Source organism: Sminthopsis crassicaudata, chromosome 2, assembly GCF_048593235.1.
Source record: "Sminthopsis crassicaudata isolate SCR6 chromosome 2, ASM4859323v1, whole genome shotgun sequence".
Taxonomy (NCBI): Eukaryota; Metazoa; Chordata; class Mammalia; order Dasyuromorphia; family Dasyuridae; genus Sminthopsis; species Sminthopsis crassicaudata.
In genome coordinates this window covers 499,463,949-499,487,003 of record NC_133618.1, presented here as the reverse complement: position 1 = coordinate 499,487,003, position 23,055 = coordinate 499,463,949, and the positions used below count along the sequence as shown (strand labels likewise).

Here is a 23,055-nt window from a genome sequence, read left to right as displayed (position 1 = left end):
GAGAAAGAATGTGAGCAGATGATAAAATATGGAACTTACCTCCTGACAGCGGTGAAATTTTGGGGGCGTAACCAATGTAAGAGTTGGTTTTGTTTGAGTTTGCATATTTGTTAACAAGACTTTTCTTGTGGGTTACTGCCTTAGTTTTATTCTTTCAATAAGGGGGCAGATAGAAGAGAGAAAATAAATTTGTGTTTGTTGAAAAAATTTTAATTTTTTAAAAAATGAGAAAAAAGTTCTTTCTTGTAAGAGCTATCTTAAAGACAATTCTATGAAGAACCTGTAAGGACTTTTCAGTTACTGTGTTTCCTAGAAAGACTGTTTCCTGTGATGGCTAAAAAGAGGACCAAAAAAGGAGACTGATTTTAACTGGAGAAGAATTAGGGAAATCTTGAGAAACTTTAATTGGTATCTGGAGAAAGATGAATGGTAAAATTGTTTTTCCCAAAGAAAAAAGAAGTCATATGCTTTGGGGGTTCTCTGGATGCATCTCTTTCACTGCCCAACATGTTATAATTAAATATCTATCTTTGTTTTATTACTGATTTCATTTGTTAATAAATTGTATATTTGGTAATTTTAATAGTTACTTAATCATATGAGATTAAAGGATTTAATACAGAGAAAGATATGATTAACTACTATTAAGAAACCAGTTTAAATGATATTTAATAAATGGAGGCAGGGAGTTGAGTCTACTGATTAGTAAGAAAGAGATTGCAACATTATTTACTAATAAGAAAAAATCCAAATAAGCTCCTGAATTACTACAGAGCCAAGATGATAAGATTATATGTGGGAACAAGGGAAACAGCAAGGTGAAGGGTGATCTACAAATGAAGTTTTTTAACCTGCGAAAAATCTTAGCAATGTCTAAGTTATGAATGTATATTTCATTTGATTTGTGTTGTTACTTTCAATGCACATTGATATTTTAAAATCCCAATCTTACACAAATTCAATTTGGTTGGGGGAAATAAGACTATAAGACATAAGACAATAACAATACTAACATAGCAAGTGGTAAATTGTGCAAGATCAACAATGAATGCTATGAGTTAGAAAACAGAATCCTGATCATTGTCTACAGAATAAAATCCAAAATTCTTAGCCTGAAATTTAACTCTCTAAGAGCTACTCTCAACCTACCTTTCTAATCTTCTCTAGTTCCCAATCTTTTTCTTTACACATCCTCCATTTTGGCAAATCTTCACTACTCACCGTTCCCTGAACATAAGCTCCATAGGAAAGAAAATACATCAAATATTAGGCATGAGTTGCCTTGGCCACGCGTGCTGCCTACATTGGGCCTCTTACCAAGCTTATGTTTGGGTCCTTTCCATATCCATATCTCCACCATTTCTGTGGAAGAGTGTACCCTGGGTTTATGGACAGAGTGGAGAAGTGACTGGTGTTCTAACTAGATCGCAGTAAATGCCATTTCTTTACATTAGGTGTGTCTACTAGTTGAAAGTAAGGTTACTGGTGACGACTTCTGAACGATGGTTTTAGGGAAGGCAGACTGCAGAAGTTACCTTCAAACCTGGGAATGGTAGCCACACTCTCATGACCTCTGGGCCACTCTGAGTTGCCCTAATTTATGACATTTGCCTGGTATTTTACTTGTCTTATTTTCTATACGTTTAGAAGGATTTTGAAAGTAAAAACCACATCTTGTTCACATACAAATCCTCCTGGAGTAGAGAGAATGAATAAATTGGGAAGGAATAGGTATGGGTTAGAATAATCAAGAAAAATTCTCAAGAGGTGAAATGTAAGTCTTGAAAGAAGGGGAAGGGGACCAGGACATAGCAGACAGTCATAGGCAGAGAGATGGGAATGAACACGATTTGTGTTCATGGGCAGATCAGGGCGGCTGCATTGGAGTATAAATGCAAAAAAGTAACAGTAGTAAACTTCCTATATTAAAATGTAGGCAGACAGCACAGAGCCTTGGAAAGCCATTGAAGTTGAAAACTTGAAAGTTTTAAAAATAGGGAGTGAGAAGGTGATAGTCTATGAGCTCCTCAGAAGCAAAAATTGGGGTTTTGTTTTTTGTTTGCCACCTTTGTGGGTTGTACAGTGGATAGGGTCAGGAAGACTCCTCTTCCTGAGTTTAAATCTGGCCTCGAACACTACTAGTCGTGCGACTCTAGGCAAGTCAATTAACCCAGTTTTCCTCAGTTTCCTCCTTTGTAAAATGAGCCGGAGAAGGAAGTGGCTCAGTATCTTTACCAAGATAACTCCAAATGATATCACAAAAAGTTGGACACAAAACTGAAAAAAGGACTGAAACAAATCATCAGTACTTAGCCCAGCGCCTGGCATTATGGTGCCAACCAAATGCTGGTTGACTAACTGACAGTCTGGCGGCATTTGCAAGATAGAGTGGAGGGCTCCCCAGGAGGCAGAAAGACCATTGAGGCTGGTGCAATTATCTGGGAATGAGGTGATAAGGAGAAATTAAGATTATAGTAGAAATGGAAAAGAGGGGACTCAGTTCTATAAGGACAAAATTTATAGGACTTGTGACTGACTTGAAAGGAAGGAGTCAAAGGATGACTTCAAAATCTGAAATCTCCTCACCAGAAGATGGATTCAGTTGTTGATACTCTGCACCTTGTCAGCTGCCTCCATTGTCTCTCCCTTCTGATTGGAGGGCTAGAGGATAGCCACTCCCAATACCTTTCTTTATAAAGGCTCAATTTTCAGAACTTTCCAGGTAATTCTCCACTCTCCATCAGCTGCTCTGCTTGGTTTCAAATCCACAGAACATCATGCCCTCACATGATGAAAAGCAGATGAAAAGCTGATCACAGAAAGAAAAAGTCTTACCTACCAGGATGATTAGGTGTTACAGTGGATAGAGGTCTGAGCCCAGAGATAGGAAGGCCTGAGTTCATAGGCCTTTTACACATTTATGTTACACAATTGGGTCTTCATTACTTCTAAGCAATTCTATTATACCTCCCTTATCAATTCCCTATCCACTTTCCACAGTGGCTCTTCCAAGCTTTACATCCTTCCTCAAATCTTCTACTCCTTCTCCTCTCACTCTCAGCTGAGAATCTTGCCTATTTTACAGAAGAAATTGAGACCTTTTTTCAGTGAGCTTCCACTTCTCCCCTCTTCCTCATCTTCTTTCAGATAACTTCTGTCACCCTCCTCCCTCACCCCTGCCTATCTCATATGAAGTGGGCTTACTCCTTACAGGTTGAGGTAATCCCATTCCATCCTGTCTCCTCCAACAGGTTGCCCCTTGCCATCAGTCCTCTCACTTATTTTCACTGTCTAGTGGTTCATTTCCTACTATTTACAAACATGCCCAAGAGCATCCTAAAAAAAAAAATCCTTACTTGATTCTTCCATCACCATTAACTATCATTTTATTTCTCTTTTACCTTTGTGGCCAAACTCCTTGGAAAGGCTGATTGCAAGAGGTGCTTCCTCTTCCTTTCCTCTCACTCTCCTTAACCCCTTACAATCAGATTTTCTATCCTGGCATTCCACCCAAACTGCTCTCACCAAAATTCCTAATGATCTCTTAGATGCCAGATCCAGTGGCCTTTTTTTGGTCCTCATACTTCTTCACTCTCTGAAGCCTTCAATGTTTTTGATCACTCTTACTCTTTTCTCTAGATTCTCAGCACTCATTCCTGGTTCTCCCCTACCTATCTGAATACTCCTCTGTCTCTTTTGCTGGACCCTCATACAGATCCCACTAACTTTAGGTGTCCCAAAAGGTTCTGTCTTAGACCCTCTTCTCCTCTATACTACATCTGGTGATCTCATCAACTCCCATGGATTTAATTACCATCTCTATGCTGATAATTTCAAATCAACCTATCCTGCTCTAATTTCTCTGCTGATCTTCTATCTCTCATCCAATCCTGCATCTTTAACTGCTCTTGCAGAAACCTTAAATTATCTACACACACACACACACACACACACACACACACACACACACACACACACACACACACACACTACTTTCTCTATTACAGTAGAAGGCAAAACTATTCTCCCATTCTCTCTGACTTGCAATCTTGCAACCTGAGAGTAATCCTGGATTCCTCACTCACATCTCTCACTGCACCACTACCACCCTCACATCCAATCTGTGGCCAAGACCTTTGGATTTCATCTTTGCAACATCTCTCAAATAAGCTCCCTTCATTCCTCTGACCATGCCCTCATCACCTGGTATAGGTCCTCATTGTCTCACACCTGGATTATTACATTAGCTGCCTGGCAGATACCTCAAGTATCTCTCCACTCTGATTTGTCCTACATTCACTCATGTAAGTGATTTTCCCAAAGAGCAGATACAATTTTCCATAACAGTAGCTCCACCACCAATTCCATACACGCCCCCCAAGTAAATTCCAAAGTATTGCCTCCAAAATCAAATACAAAATACTATTTACATCCAAAGTCCTTCATAACCTAGTACCCTCTTCCCTTCCCAGTTACCTTACACCTCACTCATGCAGCCTATTTGATTTGGTAACACAGGTTGTTACATGAATAAAACACTCCATCTCTTTGATTTGAGCATTTTCTCCGGCTGTTCCCATGCTTGGAACACTTTTGCTCCTTCATGGCTTCAAGTCTCAATTAAAATTCCATCTTTTACTGGAAGACTCCCCTGACCCCTCTTAATTCTAGTGCCCTCCTTCTATTAATTATTTCCTATTTATCCTGTGTATCACTTGCTCGGACAAGTAGGTAGTGCTTGGCCTGCAGTTAGGAGACTCATCTTGTCACCCTGGGCAAGTCACTTAGCTCTGTTTGCTTCAGGTGTTTTCTCTCTATCAAATGAGTTGGAGAAGAAACTGGCAAACCACTCCATTCTCTTTGCCAACTGGACATTACTAAAAATGACTGGATAACAAGCTTGCTGTTTACATGTTTCCTTGTCTCTCCCATCAGATTATAGGGTCCTTGGGAGGGAACTTTATTTTGCCTCTTTTTATTTGCCTGGCACTTAGTAGAGTTCTTGGTATATAGTAACCACTTAATGTTTGATTAATTGTCTGAAAGATCAGGCTATGAGATCGATTCCACCACTTCCTAATTTGGGGAAGCCATTTCTCTTCTGACATGTTCCCAAAGTATATTCGGTCTTGATGACATGCCTATTCTTTTCTCAGAATTTATGGCATCTGATTTGAATAGCAGAGAATTCTTTTTTTCTCTCTTAAATATATATATGTAATCCCAAACATGAGTCTTAGAATGGTAAAAACTTACAATTGTGTGTACACATACAAATGTGTGTAAATAGAGAAAGACTTCTGACATTGGCAATCACTGAGCAAATCACTTGATTTTCCACACTTTAGGACTATTATAAAATGCAGAGAAGTTGCCAACCTTCATTGATAAAAAGGAGGCAGCAATAAAAACAGGGCCTACTCTGTCTACACACACACACAAATCCATATTGCCTTCACTGTGTTGAAACAAAAACTTCTACCCAGATCTATCTTGGAAAGCTGGGTTGCCAGAAACTCCAACCATATCTAAAGGGAGAAATCCTTATGGTCGATAGGCAAGCTATTCTGGTATATCAGACAGAGAATTGGATCATGAGATTGGGCTTTGACTGTGCTTTCAAAATGGCTATGTCATTCTCCCTGTCTGAGACGATTTCCTAACTATAAAATGAGAACACCACTTTCATTACCTGACTCAAAGCAGGACTATGATCTAAAGTGTTGTGTAAATCGTGAATTACTTGCTATCAGCTATCACTATTGTTTTATATTTACTTGACTCTCCTGGCATGGAAGTGGAACAAATGACTTTCAGCACTTCTTGAGAAATAATAACTCCCAAAGTTGAGCACCATTTCACTCTTTCATTTAATTCAATGTTTCCTGTTTTTTTCTCCTTCCAAGTATGCTGCCCCTACCTGTCTCCTAGAACTATGTACAAAGAGATGGCAATAGTATATCTGCGCCAGAGAGACTACTTGTCCCCAGAGACACAGCCCCAACTTCTCAAGCTTCTTCCAAGTGGGAAGAACAATAGGCAGCAACACCGACAGAGATGCAGTGACTCAGCATGCAGTGGCTTTACTAGGGGAGGCAGGTGCCAGTTCCCTGGCCTCCCTTTCTCCCCACTGTCTTCCTGCCACACAGTGGGCCTTCTTTCGAGGACAGCCAAGAGGTCACTGGAATTTAATCAGGTGGATCAGAGCTGCCATCCCCTTATTTCATAGATGAGAACAGTAGTGTCCAGAGAGAGCAAAGATCATGCCTGAAGTTACATAAGTACCAAAGTATTCCTGCTGTCAGAGGAGCCTCACTCTTACTAAAAGGAAATATCCTGAGCTAATTTGCCAGGTGGCTTGTTCCTGGATCTCTTTGCCCTCCATGGGGACCACTGTTAAGACATACATCCCAAACAGCCCCACTATTCCAGCCACCTTGAAGATCACACACTGAGATTGTTTTCCATATTTTATTTTAAAACAATAGTAAACAATTTTATTTATTGTCTTAATCCAAACCACCGGACATCTGGCTTATCTCTGGCCAAAAAGTAAAATGGGAAAGGGAAGGGAATGTGGAGGCTGACCTAAATTCCCTGGAAATAAGCCCATTTTCCTAACATCTGGAATGGCTTGTGGATACTGTCTTTGCAAATGGAAAGAAAAGAAAAGCACCACCAAAGCGTGCTCCAGCAGCAGCAGCAGCAGCTCAGGAAACCAGTTTTTTCTTTTCCAATGATTTGGACATGTCCCAAATCATCTAGTTTAATTCTAGATATTCCCTGGGCTTCAGACACATCTTCCTCTCCGTGATTCCTTTTAAAAACAACTTTTAAAAACAGACCCAAGTACAAATAAAATAACCCTTATGATGACCTTCCCAAGACATCCCAGTTCTTTCGTCCCTCCCGAGGCCTGGTCTGACCAAAGGCATTGCCAACTAGTACATCTCCAGTCTGTGGTATCCGCCTGTGGGAGAGCTGAGGCCTAGTTCCTTTGGAATCAATCTCAAGGAAAGACAAGCGTTCTGAGCCCAGCAGGGAAAGCAGTGTCAGGCATTCACCCAGCCTGGCTCCGGTCCTTCCCTTTTGTTTTCTGGGGGAATAAGGGGATTCTGAGGTGGTTGGGATACTGGATGTGGGAAGAGATGAAAGGAAATGAACAGCAATTGCTACACCTGATGGCAAGACAAAAGGAAATCTGTAAAACAGCTCAGGTTTCCCCATCGACAATGTAAATAGCATTTTTTTTTTTAAAGTCCTTTCATTATAGAAGGTACAACCCATTGCATGGACAAGGATCAGAGAAGGCCCTTGAATGAGATTACTGTTGTAAAGAAATGTCATCACCAGACCAATGAAGAAGCATTATTTCTCTGAGCTATCACTCTCCCAGATATGGAAATAGCTGTTACAGGGAACAATACTCAGAAACAGCATCCACCAAACTAGGCTGTTATCAGCAAAGAGGAGATAGGAATCAAAGAAAGAGCTGAATTCCCCTAAGCCCCCACGTTTTACAACCACCCTAAGATGAGAGGTAGGTTGCTTTTTGGAACTCAAAATAAAATGTCCATCAAGTTTTGTTTCTTCCTTACAAAGTGCAGATAGATGGAAGTAAAATCATCCAAATGGTTTGGACTCTCCCTGCACCACTGACAAACCAGCCCTACTCCATGGATTCCTCTTCAGAAAGACCTTATCCTAGCCCCAGCTCCCACCTCAAAAAAAAAAAAAAAAATCAAATTAACCTTAGGAAAAAAATAAATAGCATGATATTTCATACCACCTAAATTCCACACAAATACTTGGCTGTTAGACTTTTATCTACCTACCCTGTCTCAAGTTCTCAGATGAAAGGTTCTTTTCTCTTCCCTATCATCTCATCCTTAGTCCCTTTTTCTGGCCTTGGATGTCATGGTACATTCTTTCAGTGTGCAGTGGTGGTATGGGCAAGGTCCAGTTGCATCCTGGTCCCATGGGCAGTGGGGATGCCTAGCGAACTTCCCAAGCCAACGCCCAGGCCTCTGGACTCCTGCTGAAGGCCCTAGTCTGGCCTTTGGTCCGTCTTGTTGATTTTTTTTTAAAAAAAGAAGAAAGAAAGAAAGAAAGAAAAAGGCTCCACGTGGTGACTTGGGTCTGTCGAGGTCTCCGTGGCAGCATCCTATCAGTCAGATCTGTGGGGCTGGCCCAGCCACGCCCAAGCACTTTCACTGTAGCTTTGTACCCAGCTTTCGCTGTCTGTTTCTGCAAGGTGACATTGAACAGGTGGCCCGGGAAAATGGGTAAAAAAAAAAAAAAAAAAAGAGAGACAAAAAAATGAAGTCTTCTACTACAAAAGGCAAACAACTAACTTCTCTTTCCTCTTTTTTCCTCTGCTCTCTTCCCAATTATTTTTACTAATACTCCCCATATGTGTAGAGCACGTCTCAGTCTGGAAAGAAATGGTTCATGCCCACTCTCATTTGCTCTTCACCACAGCCCCATGAAGCAGGCAGGCAGATTGGCCAAGAACTATTATCCCTGCTTTACAGAGGAAGAAATTCAAACTCAGAAGTGAGGAGAAGCTATTTGTTCAAGGTCACATAGCCAAATAAAGATGCACTTGGACCCAGGCATTTTCAATCCCAGTTTAACACAACACTATCTACACTATCTCATAATCCCCAGACAAGCAGAAACTGTCTCTGCCTCTGGCCAGCTGTGTCCTTTATGCTATTAATAGGATTGCCTTGCCCCAGAGCCCTCAAATCCCCTTTCCTAACAGATGTGGGCCTTTACCTATTCAGCTTGTTACAAATAATTCAACCAGGAATGCATTCATGATGCACATCTCTAGAGCCACCCACCAGTCACACACTTTCTTTTCAGTCTTTCTGGTAACTCCCTCATTTGGGGGCTATTAAGCCCCAAGATTGGAAAACCATAATGCTGCCCTATTTACTTTATAAGGCAATGGTTAAAAAAAAAAAAAAAAGAAAATTAAATCTGTAAATTTTAAAGTACTAGAGAAATAGGAAAAAGTATCATCATCTCCCTTTCCATTTCTCTTAATCCCTTGCTCAGCATGAATTTTATTTAACAAACCTCTGATTCTAACTCCAACCTCCCCTAGGGTCTATGTTCTCCCTGCTTTTGACACCATTTACTGGAAAATCTAAGACTACTGGAATCTCTGTCAGAGATTCAGGAATTGGGTCCCTTTCAGATCTAATATAGATGGCCTATGTACTTCTACACCTCGAGTTCTATGCAAAAGTCTGAATTTTTGAATTCTAAAAATCGGGTTTAAAATAGTCTAGAATTAGAAGGAAATATGAATAGGGAACTGACATAGGAGACAGGAAGGTTTGGGTTCAAACCCTGTGTCTGACACATACAGGCTATATGTGACCTCTGGGCAAAGCACTCCATTTCTCACTGGCCCAGACACTTCTCTAAGACAAAGCAAAAGCCAACCTGCATAGTTAAGGAGTTTTCTCACTGAGTTTTCTCCATAATAATTAAAATTCAAGGGCCTGGTAAGAAATAACTAAAACAATTAACCCAGGAGCTTCCTACTTGACCCTCAATTGGAGAAATTGGGTCAATTGTCTCCTAGATCCCAGACCCCAGGGAGGTAAGAGCTGTTCAAGCCAGTCGTGGGAGTTGAGAGTTCCTATCTTACTCACCTGGCCTCTGCTCTGGTGACTGTATACTCAAACCACAGGACATTGGGGATGAGGCTTGTGTCTCGGATTAAGAAGAACTCAGAAATGGGCCTAGGGGAAAAAAAGCAGCACACTCAGAGTGCTCATCTTCTTACAAAGCCATACTGGAACTCCCCAAGATCCAACATGTTAAAGGGCTTAGGCTACACTTACTCTCTCTGCCCCCTTCTCCTTTGCTTCCAACTTTCAAAAGGGCAAAAAATATGGATCTAATTATCAAGTCTTGAAAAAAGAGGCTAGCTGCCTTGGGGTAGGGGCTGGGCGGGGAGGATGGGGGCAGGGCTGAATCCAAGTTCTGAAGAGGAGAGACTAGATCTAAAAGCATCCACTTCTTATAGCAAAGGGCATGTGAGTGCCAAAAGAGACAGGTTGGCTGGGGTCAAAGTTTCACTGAATATGTTTCCGTGTAGATCTGGGCACAGAGCCTGATACAAGCAACTCTGAGACCTGAGGATTATGAACTGTGCCTACCCAGGAAGAAAAATGCTATCCTTGAGCTCAGAGGTCCTAACAGCAAACTCGAGCCTGAATTTGGCGTGGAAAGGGTAACCGATACATATAGGTCTTCCATGTAGGCTCCTGATGTTCACTCAGAATCCTAAAACACCATCTTCCTGAATGTCTACTTGGGATTCTGTAAAGAAAGGCCTGCCCACCGTTTAGAGAGCAGAAGGAGACCCTTGAAGGAGGCCTGGGTTAGGAATCAGAATGGGTTCTCTTCTATATAAACCATCAGGGGGAGAAGAGCTCCCATTGCTGGGAGCAATGGACCCAGCAAAGAACAAGAATATGGGGTGGGAAAAGAGAAGTGTGGGGGAAAGGGTTTTGAAGGGAGGGAATTACCAGGCTGCTATCCTGGGGAACAGTGGAGTGAGGATCTCCTGGGTGAAGGCAAACCATGCGACAGCCATGACGCTTCCTGCAACCCCTCCATAGAGAACCTGGCTCCAGGTGTGGTACAACAAGTACACTCTTCAGAAGAAAGTGATGGGGAGGAACCAAGGAGAGAGAAATGTATAAACAAACAGGCAGTTTCTGGAAGCTCAGGAGGCCATGTCAGAATGACCAGAATCAAAGATGATTAAGGGCCTAGCACCCGAGATGAGACCCACACCACCCAGTGGTTTAGCCAAATACTTCTTTTCCTGATGGCTCACCTATCCTGACCGCAAGCCCAGCATCCCTGAACTCCAAACCCAAGGGGGATGCCAAGAACAGCAGGCCAAAGTCTGGCCTGAAAAGGAGCTTCTTGGATCTATCCAAAATGTGGTGAGCTGAGCAGGGCCCAGAAATGAAGAACCACTATAAGCAGTAGTTAGGTCTCCCTCTTCAATGTTAAATAGGATCCTAAGAAACAGTCCCACCACACACTCCTGCTCAGTAGATTATTCTGTCCTTCACTCTAATTAATTTGGTGGCCTCCATGGCTGAATTCTCCTCAGTGTCCATGAGAGGGAGGTCTGGGGTCTCCTTCCAAGATAAAAAGGAGCCAAAAAGGGGGCTAAGTAAAGGGCCTCAGAGACACTGGAGAGGCCATGAGGGAGTTGATCAGAGGGAAGATGGACCAGCAAAAAAGGGCAAACACTGCTGCATACCTACTATATGAGACGAGAAAGGCTACTGTCACGAGGCCCAGAGAGAGCACGTGTCTCCATAACAAGTCCAAGAATCTGGCGTTGTTTGTTTGATGCATTCTAAAGAAAGCGGAACAAAAGGAGGGGCCACTCAGGGGGCAGGTAAAGCGAGTCCTTGTCCTTCCCTCCTCAGTGCTGAAGTGAATGGTCTCCCTGCTCAGTCCTGATGACCATGGGCACTTCTGAAAACACAGCTTTTGGAACACCACATCTGCCTGGTTCTCCTTCAAGATCTCTTACTATTTTACCCAAGTCAGGTCCCATGGACCATCTTGACTATGGAGATCCCAACCAAGTGACCTAGCCACAAGACAAGGTCCCAAGGGGAGGGGAATATCTTTGACCACTCTAGGAGGTGGCTACAGGAGGTGCCAGTCCTTAGACAAAGCCATGGCCAGTGGGAGGCCCGGAGGGCACCAGGGAAAAAAGCCTCCTCGGTCTGAAATACCCATCACCCCAGCAGCCCTCCCCCACCCTCCCCAGGAAGGTACTTTACCTTAAATAAAGAAAAAGGAAGGAGTACACTGAGAAGAACCACATAAATTGGGAATGGCTGGAAGGCATCCCATATTTGGTATTCACCATGGAGTGGGTATCTAAGAACAAGCAGACAATGTCCATCAGGCAGTGTCTGGGGAACAGAACTGTTCTCCCCCTGGATATCTAGCGTTCCCGAACCAGATGTCTTCATCCAGCTTCAGCTCTCCCACTGCACCCCTCCAAAGGTCCCACCATACCTCCACAGGGCCGGGGCTCCCGGATAATGTTCTTTATTAGCCAGTTGACCCCCTCGTTGAGTGCCAGACCCCCCAGGAAAGAAATCTGTAAGAGAAGGAATGGGGTCAACTCTGCCTTTGTTAGCCATTGCAAGTCCCTCCTTCCCCCCCCCCCCATGCTGAACCCAGCCACTATTCCTAGATGCCATAACTAATCCAAAGCCAGCAGGAGACTCAACAACACATATGTAGGGGGGTGGGAGGTGCTATCCTGCTATAACCGACTAAGGGAAAACATGGTGCTGGGAAACAGCTCTGGATTTGGAGTCAGAGAATTTAGGTTCAAATCCTGCCTGTCCTACCTACTACTCTTGGGCAAGTAACACCATGCCTCTTGATTTCTGTTCCTCCTCTGTAAACTGAGACCAGTGCACTAGCTGATCACTGAGGCTCCTTCCAGCATTAAATCCTTTAATTGCCAGCAGCAGGAATCCTAAAACTCTGGGGACCACTCTGGTTTTTCCTGAAGGTGCCATGAACAAATGCCCACAACTCAGAAGGGAGACCTCTTCCCAGTGGTCACTGCTTCCCCACCGCCCCTTGCCAGCCTTGCAGAGGTAAAATTCCCTCCTCCTCCATTGTTGAGCAAAGGGAATATACAGGGGCATGGTCATGGTGGAAAGGACTGCAGGGCGGGTGTGGAGGGAGGCAAGGCAGACTCACAGTGTGAAGCTCCCGCTTGAATATGATGAGTGTCACAAAACCAACAATAACGAAGATGGGACTGAGGCTCAAGTAGGCAAGGAGGTGGCCTGAAAGATCACCTGGGCAAGATGGGAGGCAAGGAAATGGAAGAACTGGTCAAAACCTATCTGTGCAATGAAAAACCCAGCTACCCCACAGAAAGCCAGTCCAGTGGCTCCAAGGGCCCAGGAAAAACTTCCAAGTCTGACCCAGGACACAGAACCGTGACGCCTGGCTCCACGCCATGAGAAGGGAGTAGGATTCACAAAGCAGGAGCTCCAGCTAGCCAGCCTTACAATGGGAGGAAGCAGGCTCCAGAGAAGCTGCATCTCCCAGGCTCTTCCTCAAAGACAGTCTAAGAAAGGAGGAGAGGAGGCTCAGGTGCTCCCCTGCAGTGACCAGAGGCAAACGGACTCAACACAGCCCATATTCCTGGTATGGAAACTCCAGGCCCAGGACCACCTCCCACCCCCCAGGGTGGCTGCTTCTTGACAGCCAATACAGGCCTCTGGGCTGCAGGCTCCTGTGGATTTGGAGCATTCCCTCCTTCTTTTAAGAACCAGCCCCAGAACTCCCAGGCTCCTGATTCTTACCCTAGGCTCAAATAAACTGGGGGGGAACAAAGGACGGGGTGGGGGGTTGGGAAGAAGGGAAGAGAAAGAAAGTTATTTTGATGGAGAGTTGTAATTCACCTCCAGTTTTATCTCATTCAGACTGGCTGTGCCAGAAAGACTTTGGCCCTATAAATCTTTCCCTAAGGACAATACCTGGTACATTTCCTAGAAAACCGCCCAGGCCAAAGGCCAAATCCATCCTGAAAGAATTCTAACCTGGGAAATGATCCCAAAGAAACCTAACTGAGCTTAAGCCAGTGTGCACAGGAACACAGAGGACACCAAGCCAAGCCCCAGCCCCAGATGAAGAAGACTTAGGGGGAGGGTGGGAGAAGAGCCACATAGACACCCTGGAGATCCAGGTAACCCTCAGTCTCCCAATAAATGACACAAGAAATCCAGGTTGAGAGGGAAGTCCATGTTGGGTGGCTTCATCCCAAACCTCCTTCAGCAGAATCACAGCAAAGAACTATATTAGAAGATGTCAGGAAAATCAAATTAAAAGTGAAGAGCAGAGTTCAGGTTTGAGGCTGTAACTAAATGTGGGACTTAGACAGGTCATATTCCTTCCCTAGGCCTCACATTTGTAGTTAAATTACGTAGTCTTTAAGATCCTCCACTATAAAATTCTATGGCAACAAAAAGTCCAACTTGTAAGGTTTTCAGAAGCTTTCAGAATCTTTACTATCTCAATATATATGTAATATCCTATAGAAGGAAAGCTCTTTGAGGGTAGGGATTGTTTTGTTTTCATCTTTTATGCCCAGCCCTAGCACAGAACCTGGCACAGAGCATACTCTCTGAAATGTTACTGAATCTGAAGAAATACAACAGCGTTCCCATTTTACAGATGCAGAAAGTTTTTCTGAGACTCAATAAAGTTTGGGTCAACCACCTAAGGGCAGAGATGGGACTCCAAACCCAGGTTAATGATAAGTGAATTCCAGTAGGCTGCATTCCTCAAGTCTGCCTTCTTAGAAGCACCTAGTACAGTCGTACATGCAAAGGCTCCTGATCAAGTTCTCTAATGCTTTCGGTCATCTTGCTGACAGTCACACATCTCCTGCTCACTGCGGCAATGGGGAGATACAACTGAGGCAGAATACAGGGGCTGTCCCTTTGCTGATTTCCCTCTTCTTCGAGAGTCCCAAAATATTTGGATGAGCAAAACATGCCCTCAATATTATATATTTTCCTTAAATCAAGCAGGAATAGGAAGGCTAGGAATATTCTCACTAACTTCAGCAAGAAATCCACTATCACTCATGGCTCTTTTCAACAGAGATGTGAGTCAGGCCAGTTCTGAGGGACTTGTGATGGAGAGACATGTGCACCCAGAGAGAGGATGTGGGGACTGAGTGTGATCACAACACAGTATTTTCACCTTTTTTTGTTGTTTGCTTGCATTTTGTTTTCTTATTTTTTTCCCCTTTTCACCTGATTTTTCTTGTGCAGCATGAAAATTGTGGAAGTACAGAAGAACTGTTCATGTTTAACATATATTGGATTACTTGCCATCTAAGGGAGGAGGTGGTGCGAAGGGAGGGAGAAAAAAATTTGGAACACAAGGTTTTACAAGGGTGAATGTTAAAAACTATCTATGTATATATTTTAAAAATAAAAAGCTTTAAAAAATAAAATAAAATCTAGATAATCAATAAAAGAAAAAAAGAAACCACTGTCATTTTTTTTCAATTTGGGACTTTGGGGGTGTTGGTGGCCAATGTTCAAAAGAATCTTGCTGGCTCTGCAAACAGCTTGCATACCTTCTCTGGCGGGGCCCGAGCGAGCCAGGGACAGAAACTTCTGTCGTGACTCTGCTCAGGGGGACAGAGAATGAAACTAGCCTGACATACATTTCCCTCTGGACTAGGCCTTGAATGAGTGGGAAGACGTGCTACACAGGGTTAGCTCAGTGAGCTTTCTCCCTGCGCATGCTTGGCCGTGGGGCCCTGGGAGCTCCGGGCACCCCGACTTAAACCTAAGGAGTCTCTTCCCCATACTGACGTCATTCTATCCTCAGGATGGATGTAGCCTTCGGCTGTTTCAAAAACAATACTATACCAGGTACTGCTCCCAAATAGCTGTGAGATGTAGGGCAACTCACTTCAACTGAGTTTCAGTTTCCTCATCTGTAAAATGGGAACAACACACAGCTATTAAAGTTTAAAACTGCACCGAGACTTTTGGTACCACCTGTATTATCTAGTGCTACCTAAGCTCTCAGAATGATGGGGAGACAAGCACTTTGTAAACTTAGAAAAACATACAAACGTGAGTTCTGAATCCTGTCAGATTGGAAGGACCTGCAGCCAAGGGGCAGGGCCAGGCTTTCCCGGCCAGCCTCCTTTCCCCCTCTTTAACAGACCACGAGACAGGCGGACACTCGTTCCTTGGCATTTCGTCCTTGCCCCAGACAGGGTGGGCTCAGCCCAGCCCTGGGAGACACCCAGAGGGCCCACACCTGGCAGCAAGAGGATAAGGGTCGAGGGCAGGGGGAGGGGGAGGTTGGCGCCACGAGGGTCTTCTGCTTGCAATCAGAGCAGCTCCAGGGCAGGCTTGCCCAGCGCCAGAAAGCAACAAAGCGGCCTGGCAGCGTCCACCGGGGCAAAGAGGGTGGGCGGCTGGTCCCAGACAAGGAACTCCGAGAGCTCACGCACCGCCCCCTCCCATGCCGAGGGGCAACACCCCCTCTGCACGTCTGCTTCCCTGATCCTCAGGGGGCAGTGTCGCGGGAAGGGTAGTCTTGAGACCCAAACCCTTTCATGCATCCAACAACTCTCCGCACCCCACAAGCCCACTTCACGGGTCCGTGCCACTGAGCCCAGGTAGCTAGTCGCGCAGGCGCAGAGTGAGCGAGCAAGCGGCTCACAATTTAGCAAAGCTCATTGCCACCTCATTGCGCCTGCGCGTTATGCTCCGGGAAGGGAGGCTTCAATGGCTCACTATTTGACAGCTGCCACCCCAGCCTCCGGTTGCCCCCTCCCCTGGCTCACCCAGGAAGGGAGAGGCCGGGTGGGGAGGGGCGAGACATAAAGGAGATCTGTTTTGAGGGTCTGGGGCTGAGTTTTACCTGCGGGATATTCGACGTGGGTGAGGGTCACCGGCCGCCATGAAGCGGGGAGCGAGCACTGTCCGTCCGCTGCCATCTTACCCGGAGACCGGGCTTTGCCGATTAGCCAATCAGGAAAAAGAGGGGAGATGGTCCTGACCTATCACGCTTGGAAGACTTCTCGCACCCAATCGTCAGGCGCTACAGGTAGTGTCGCAGCCCATCAGCGCGCAGGCCATCGGCCTAGCCAGAGCGACGAATCAGAGAGAGGGGCTCATGGAGCCTTTCAGCTTCCCCCAAAGGGGTTCAATCCTTTGCAAGCACAGGTACGGACGTGACCAATCAGGGTACGATAGGGTTACAGCCTAGAAAGTGGAGCAATGTGACCAATCAGAAGGAGAGACTGGCGCTAAAGAGGCGGGCAGAATGAACCAATCAGTCTTTAGCTTGGGGGGCGTGTTGGACTTGGTGGGAGCTTTAGTTTAGGGTCCTGGCTCTACCCTTACTCATCTTCCCTGACTGGTTCTAGGCCAGCTCCACCGTGGACCTCAAGAGGGGATCCCGAGGACGAGAGGCTAGCCAGCCCGATACCCGAGGATCCAGAAATCATCATCAAATGGGAGTACACAAATCAGATTCTGAAGGAATAAGTACAATTAGAAGAAAATAAACTTATTTTTAAAATATTTTTATTTCTTTATTTCTCCCTTTCATGTAAAAACATTTTAACTTTCTTTTTAACATTTTGATTTCCAAGTTTTCTCCCCCCCGCCAGCTCCCCTCCTTGAAAAGGCAAGCAATATAATGTTACACATGTAAAATCACGCAAAACGTTTCCACATTAGCCGTGTTGCGAACACAACCCCCACAAGCAAAAGAAAAATAAGAAAGGGCTAAATTAGCACCGAGCCTTCGTCAGCTCTTTCTCTGAAGGTGGATAGCAGTTTTCATCAGCTGCACTATTGTTACAAGAAAATTTCAGTATGCTTCAGACTAACCTCCTACACTTACAGGTCTGTGTGAGAGCTGGTCCTCTACAAAGGCAGCTAGCTGGCACAGTGGATAGAGCACTGGACCTGGAGTCAGGAAGATCTGGGTTATAAATCCCCCTTCAGAAAACGTTGTGTGATCTGAGAAATCTCATTCTCCCACAAGACGGAATCTTCTCCAGGGGGTTTGAGGGGCTCACCCCAGCATTCCCATTTCCCACCAGCTGTGCTACTTTTGTGTTTCTTTGGCTATCTCCATCAAATGCCACCATGTATAATTCCTTCCCACATCCCCTTCCTCTGCCTCTCCAAGTTTTCAGCTTCCTCTTGTGGGCAGTCTTCCCCATTATATGTAAGCTCCTTGAGAACCGCAATTGTCTTTCTCTTATGGGTGTTTGTATCCACAGTGCTTAGCACAGTACCTGACACATAGTATACACTGAATAAAAGGTTTTTGGCTATAACAAAAACCTTGGCTAAGACACATTTGAAGCAGCCCCTTTTGTCTTCCTCAGTTTCCTCATCTGTAAAATGAGAATTATGATAGCATCTTTCTCAAAGACTTGTTGCTGCTATAAAATAGCATGGACCATTTTACCTGTCAGAGCTATGGATATAAGGGAAGATTTTATGACCAAAATAAAAATTTTACCAGAGATAGAGAGCAACACAAGTTGTAACATGGATAATTTAGATTACATTAAATTTAAAAGATGGCACAAACAAAACCAATGCAAGCATGAATAGAAAGGAAGTGGAAGGGAAGAGGTACAGCAAGTAGCTCTGATAAAGATCTCATTTCTCAAGTTAAATTTATAATTTAATTAGTTAATTAATTAATTAATAAGTTGAATGTTCTGACCAAAGGATCTGAACAAGCAATTTTCAGAAGAAGAAATCAAAACTTTTTACATGAAAAAATGCTCTAGAGAATTCTGGGAAGACAGTGGAGTAGGTCAGAAAATTCCAAGCTCTCCAGATCTCTCCCACAAACAAGACAAAATTGTGCTTCCAGCAAATGTGAAGCAGTAAAAACAAGATGTGGGACAGAACAGTGGTTCTCCTAGGATAAGCAGAGATCAAAGATAGTAGGACTGTGGTCTGGCCCCTGCGAAGTATAAACACTTCCAGGTTAATTCCCTTGAAACAACAAACTTTGAGCCTGGGTTTAGCGGGGTTGCTCTGCCAACCAAAAGAATTTTAACTTCCCAGGTAGTGTGAGGAAACAGTGTTGAGGGAACTTCGACTGATAAGGAATGCCAGACTCACTGTTCTTCTGAGGCCCAGGATGAGGAGGAACCAACACAAGTCCTGACTCTTGGTTTTGAGTTGCACTTCAGAGGGGAGAACTGAAGGAGGACCTGAGACCAAAGTCCTACCACAGGACTCAAGGTGATTACATCTCCTATAATTTTTTTTTTTTAAAGAGCAAGCAAAGGAGAAAGAACCTAACCAAAGAAAATTACTATGTGACTAGGGAAGACTGGAGTTCATCTTCTGCAGAGGATACTGAAGTTTAAAAAAAAAAAAAAAAAGCCTCTCCTATCCCAAAACTAGCATTAAAAGAATAGAAGAACTCAAAAAGACTTTAAACATCAAATGAGAGAGATTGAGGAAAAACTTAAATAAATGAATGAATGAATAAGGACAATCCAAGAAAAATGAAATGATTTCAAAAAGAAAGTCAACCAACTATAAAAAGAGATCCAGAATTTTGACTCTTTAAAAACTAGAATTGGACAAGAAGCCAATGTAGTTATATAAGACCAAGAAATAATAAAAAATATGTGTGTGTATATACATATTTATAGAGAGAGAATGAAAACTAGAAGAAAAGGTGAGACTTCTCATAAGAAAAAATGCTTTAAATCACTACTGATTAGAGAAATGCAAATTAAAACAACTCTGAGATACCACTACATACCTTTCAGATTGGCTGATTACAGGAAAAGATGACGACAAATGTTGGAGGGGATGTGGGAAAACTGTGACATTGATTCATTGTTGATGGAGTTGTGAACGAATCCAGCCATTCTGGAGAGCAATTTGGAACTATGCCCAAAAAGTTATCAAACTGTACATACCTTTTGACCCAGAAATGTTTTTAATGGACTTATATCCCAAAGAGATCTTAAAGGAGGGAAAGGGACCCACATGTGCAAAAACGTTTGTGGCAGCCCTTTTCATAGTGGCAAGGAACTGCAAATTGAATGAATGCCCATCAATTGGAGAATGGCTGAGTAAATTATGGTATATGAATGTTATGGAATATTATTGTTCTATAAGAAATGACCAACAGGATGAATACAGAGAGGCCTGGAGAAATTTACATGAACTGATGTTAACTAAATGAGAAGAACCAGGAGATCATTATACACTTCAACAATAATACTGATAATCAATTCTGACGGACATGGCTCTCTTCAATAATGAGAGGATCCAAATCAGTTCCAATTGATCTGTAATGAACAAAACCAGCTACACCCAGAGAAAAAACACTGGGAAATGAGTATGGACCACAATATAACATTTCCACTCTTAATATTATTGTCTGCTTGCATTTTTTGATTTTTTCTTTTCAAGTTACTTTTACCTTCTTTCTAAATCTGATCTTTCTTGTGCAGCAAGATAACTGTATAGATATGTATACATAATATTGTATTTAACATATACTTTAACATAATTAACATGTATGGGACTATCTGCCATCTAGGGAAGGGGGTGGAGAGAAGGAGGGGAAAAGTTGAAACAGAAGTTTTTGCAAGAGACAATGTTGAAAAATTATCCATGCATATGTTTTGTATATAAAAAGCTATAATTAAAAAAAAAAACCTAAACAACCCTGAAGTACAATCTCAAACCTATATCAAATTGGTTAATATAACAGAAAAGGAAAATGATAAATCTTGAAAGGGATATGAAAAAATTGGAACACTAATGCATCGTTGGTGAGATGCTGAACTGATCCAACCATTCTGAAAGTAATTTGGAACTATGTCCAAAGACAAAAACCATATGTACCCTTTAATCCAGCAATACTACTACTAGATCTATTGTAAGAGGCTCTGGACCTGAACCTCCTGGGGGAGAGTTGAGACGCCTTTGTGTCAGGACCCACCCGAACCCGGATCTGTCACCGTGGCAACTGACTCAGTAGGATCTGGGTGGGTGCAGGGGAGGCACAGTAAGGACTGGCTCCACCTTCAGGGAGGAATCAGGGAGGAGTCCAAACTCCTCCCTGAAATATGCAAAAAAGACAAATGGGCTATAAAAGAGCGAGCAGGGAAGGGCTCAGAGAGACACTGCTGACTTGCAACTCCAATAAACATCACTGTGTTCTATCCACCTCGGCTCTCTGTCTGGTGATTCCCTCCTCCTGTCTCCACGAGCCCCGAAGCCCCATCGGGTCGGGGAAGCTGGAAGAGGCAGTCACTGTTGAGGTTTCCTGTGAACGGTCCCGGCCCCTAACAATCTGTATTAGAAAGAGAGAGAAGAATCCTATATGTACAAAAATAATTTTAAGCACTTTTTTTTTTTTTGTGGTAGCAAAGATTTGGAAATTAAAGGAATATCCATTAACTGGGAATGGCTGAACAAATTGTGGTATATGATTGTGACATAATACTTTTGGTTAGAAGAAATGATGATCAGGAAGCTTTCAGAGAAATGGAGGAAACTTAATTGTCTGATACAAAGTGAAGTGAGCCGAATCAAGAGAATGTTGTACATAGTAATAGCAATATTATGAGTGTTTACGAATGACTTAGCTGTTTTCAGATAATGAAAAGTTTGAGAGACAACTTCTGGGTAATCATTTCATTAATTATGCCTAGTAAATAATTAATAAAAAGGATGATGATTTGTCTTTCTCTTGTAAACCAAAGACCCCTCATGGAGGCCTCTTGATGTTTATTTATCCTTGGAAGAGTCAATATTCCCAAAAGGCAGAAATCAACACTGATTAACAATTAATGAAAAATAATGAAAAAAATTTTTAATGAGAGGGGTGCCTATTGAATGAGGTGCTTGGTATGTGGATCCTGATTACGTCACTTATGAACAAAGAAAGACTTATCTCAAGCCAGACTACTTGACTGGGCAATCTAGAAAAAAAGATCTACCCCCACCACCCACCCAAGCCTGTCTGAGTAGAATATTATTTGCTGGAATTCAGATTACATTCTCTTTGTAAGGTTTTCTAGTTGGGTGTGATAAGAATTCCACATAGATAAAAATGATCTGAGTGGGAAGAGGGGTAAATTTTCAGGGAAGATCAGAAATCTCATTGAGCGACTGGACTTTGAGTGAGGAAATAAAAAGGAAAAAAATCTTAAGCTTAATAATTGGTTATTACTATTAAAAAAAAAAAAAGTAATCATTGCTCTCAAAGTAATACAATAATCCAAGACAATTCTAAAGGACTTATGATAAAAAATGTGATGTACCTCTAGAGAAAGAACAATCTGAATGCAGCCCGAAGCATACTATTTTATTTTATTTTACTTTAATTGGGTTGTTTTTTTTTTTTTTTTTTTTGGTCTGTTTTCTTTCACAACATAGCATATGGAAATGCTTTGCTAACTGGAGGGTTTCTATTAATTCTGTCATCATCAAATATGTCAATTAAGAAAAGAAAAATCAACTTGACTTTTAAAGATGCTTCTGGTTTTGTATTTAATAAGAGTTGAAATGGAAATGGAAAAAACCAAAATGAAGATGAAATGAATTGTAATAATCAGAAAAAGTGACTCTAGAGAAAAATTGAAAAAAGACACATTCTTTCTCTTTTTAACCAAGGTTGGGCACTTCAGTACTATTCAATACCTTCATTGGACTAAATTGATGTGTTGGCTTGTTTTACTTAACTTTTTTCCTTTTTTATTCTTTGCTGCAAGAGATTGCAGAAGGGATAGGGGAAGGCAGAGGAATATATTCAAAATAAGGGGAGCTAAAAAAACAGGAGAGGCACCATGGCATTGGAGCTGATTTGACCTCAGTCAGGAAAGCCTAAATTCAAGTCCCACTTTGTGACTTTGATCACATAACCTCTCAGTGCTATGGAAAACTCTTAAGTTGCAAAGAAGTTCCCCATACCAAGAAAAATCACAAATCTAGATGGTTTCAATTTTTTTTTAATGATCCCTGAAATAATTTTATGCTTAACCCACTGTTAATTCAATTAACCAGTATCTTCCTCCACCAAATTCCTTAAGGATTCCAGTTGAAATTTATTTTATTTTTTTTAAGTCAGGAAACATATATTAAGCAACCACTAAATGTCAAAAATTGTGCTAGGCACTGTGGATACCAAGAAAGGATCAACATTCTCAAAGAGCTTATAGTTTAATAGGAAAAACAGCCTATGGACACCTTTAATCAACAGAAAGAATCAACTATAATTGAAAGATTGGGAAAAGTTCCCTGCAGAAGAAGATGGGATTTTATTAGTAAGTGAAAATGAGAAGGGAGACTATTCCAGGAATGGGGACCAGCCATAGAATGTTCAGTCAGAAGACTGAAAGTCTTATATGAGGAACATCATGGATCATGTGGAGTAGGAAGGAGAAGGTATGATGTAAGAGCAGAGGGATGTAAT

General features: G+C 42.7%; 1 protein-coding gene across 1 annotated transcript; it reads right to left on the bottom strand.

Annotated features, from left to right (window-relative positions):
* Positions 1–6,460: 6,460 nt before the first annotated feature.
* On the bottom strand, positions 6,461–16,697 carry DOLPP1 (dolichyldiphosphatase 1). The gene is made up of 8 exons (XM_074293810.1): positions 16,492–16,697; positions 12,784–12,884; positions 12,082–12,166; positions 11,841–11,940; positions 11,306–11,404; positions 10,554–10,682; positions 9,672–9,761; positions 6,461–8,247 (listed from the first exon to the last, which is right to left on the bottom strand). The coding sequence occupies exons 1-8, from the start codon at positions 16,565–16,567 to the stop codon at positions 8,211–8,213; spliced, it is 717 nt and encodes a 238-aa protein (XP_074149911.1). The 5' UTR covers positions 16,568–16,697; the 3' UTR covers positions 6,461–8,210.
* Positions 16,698–23,055: the final 6,358 nt, after the last annotated feature.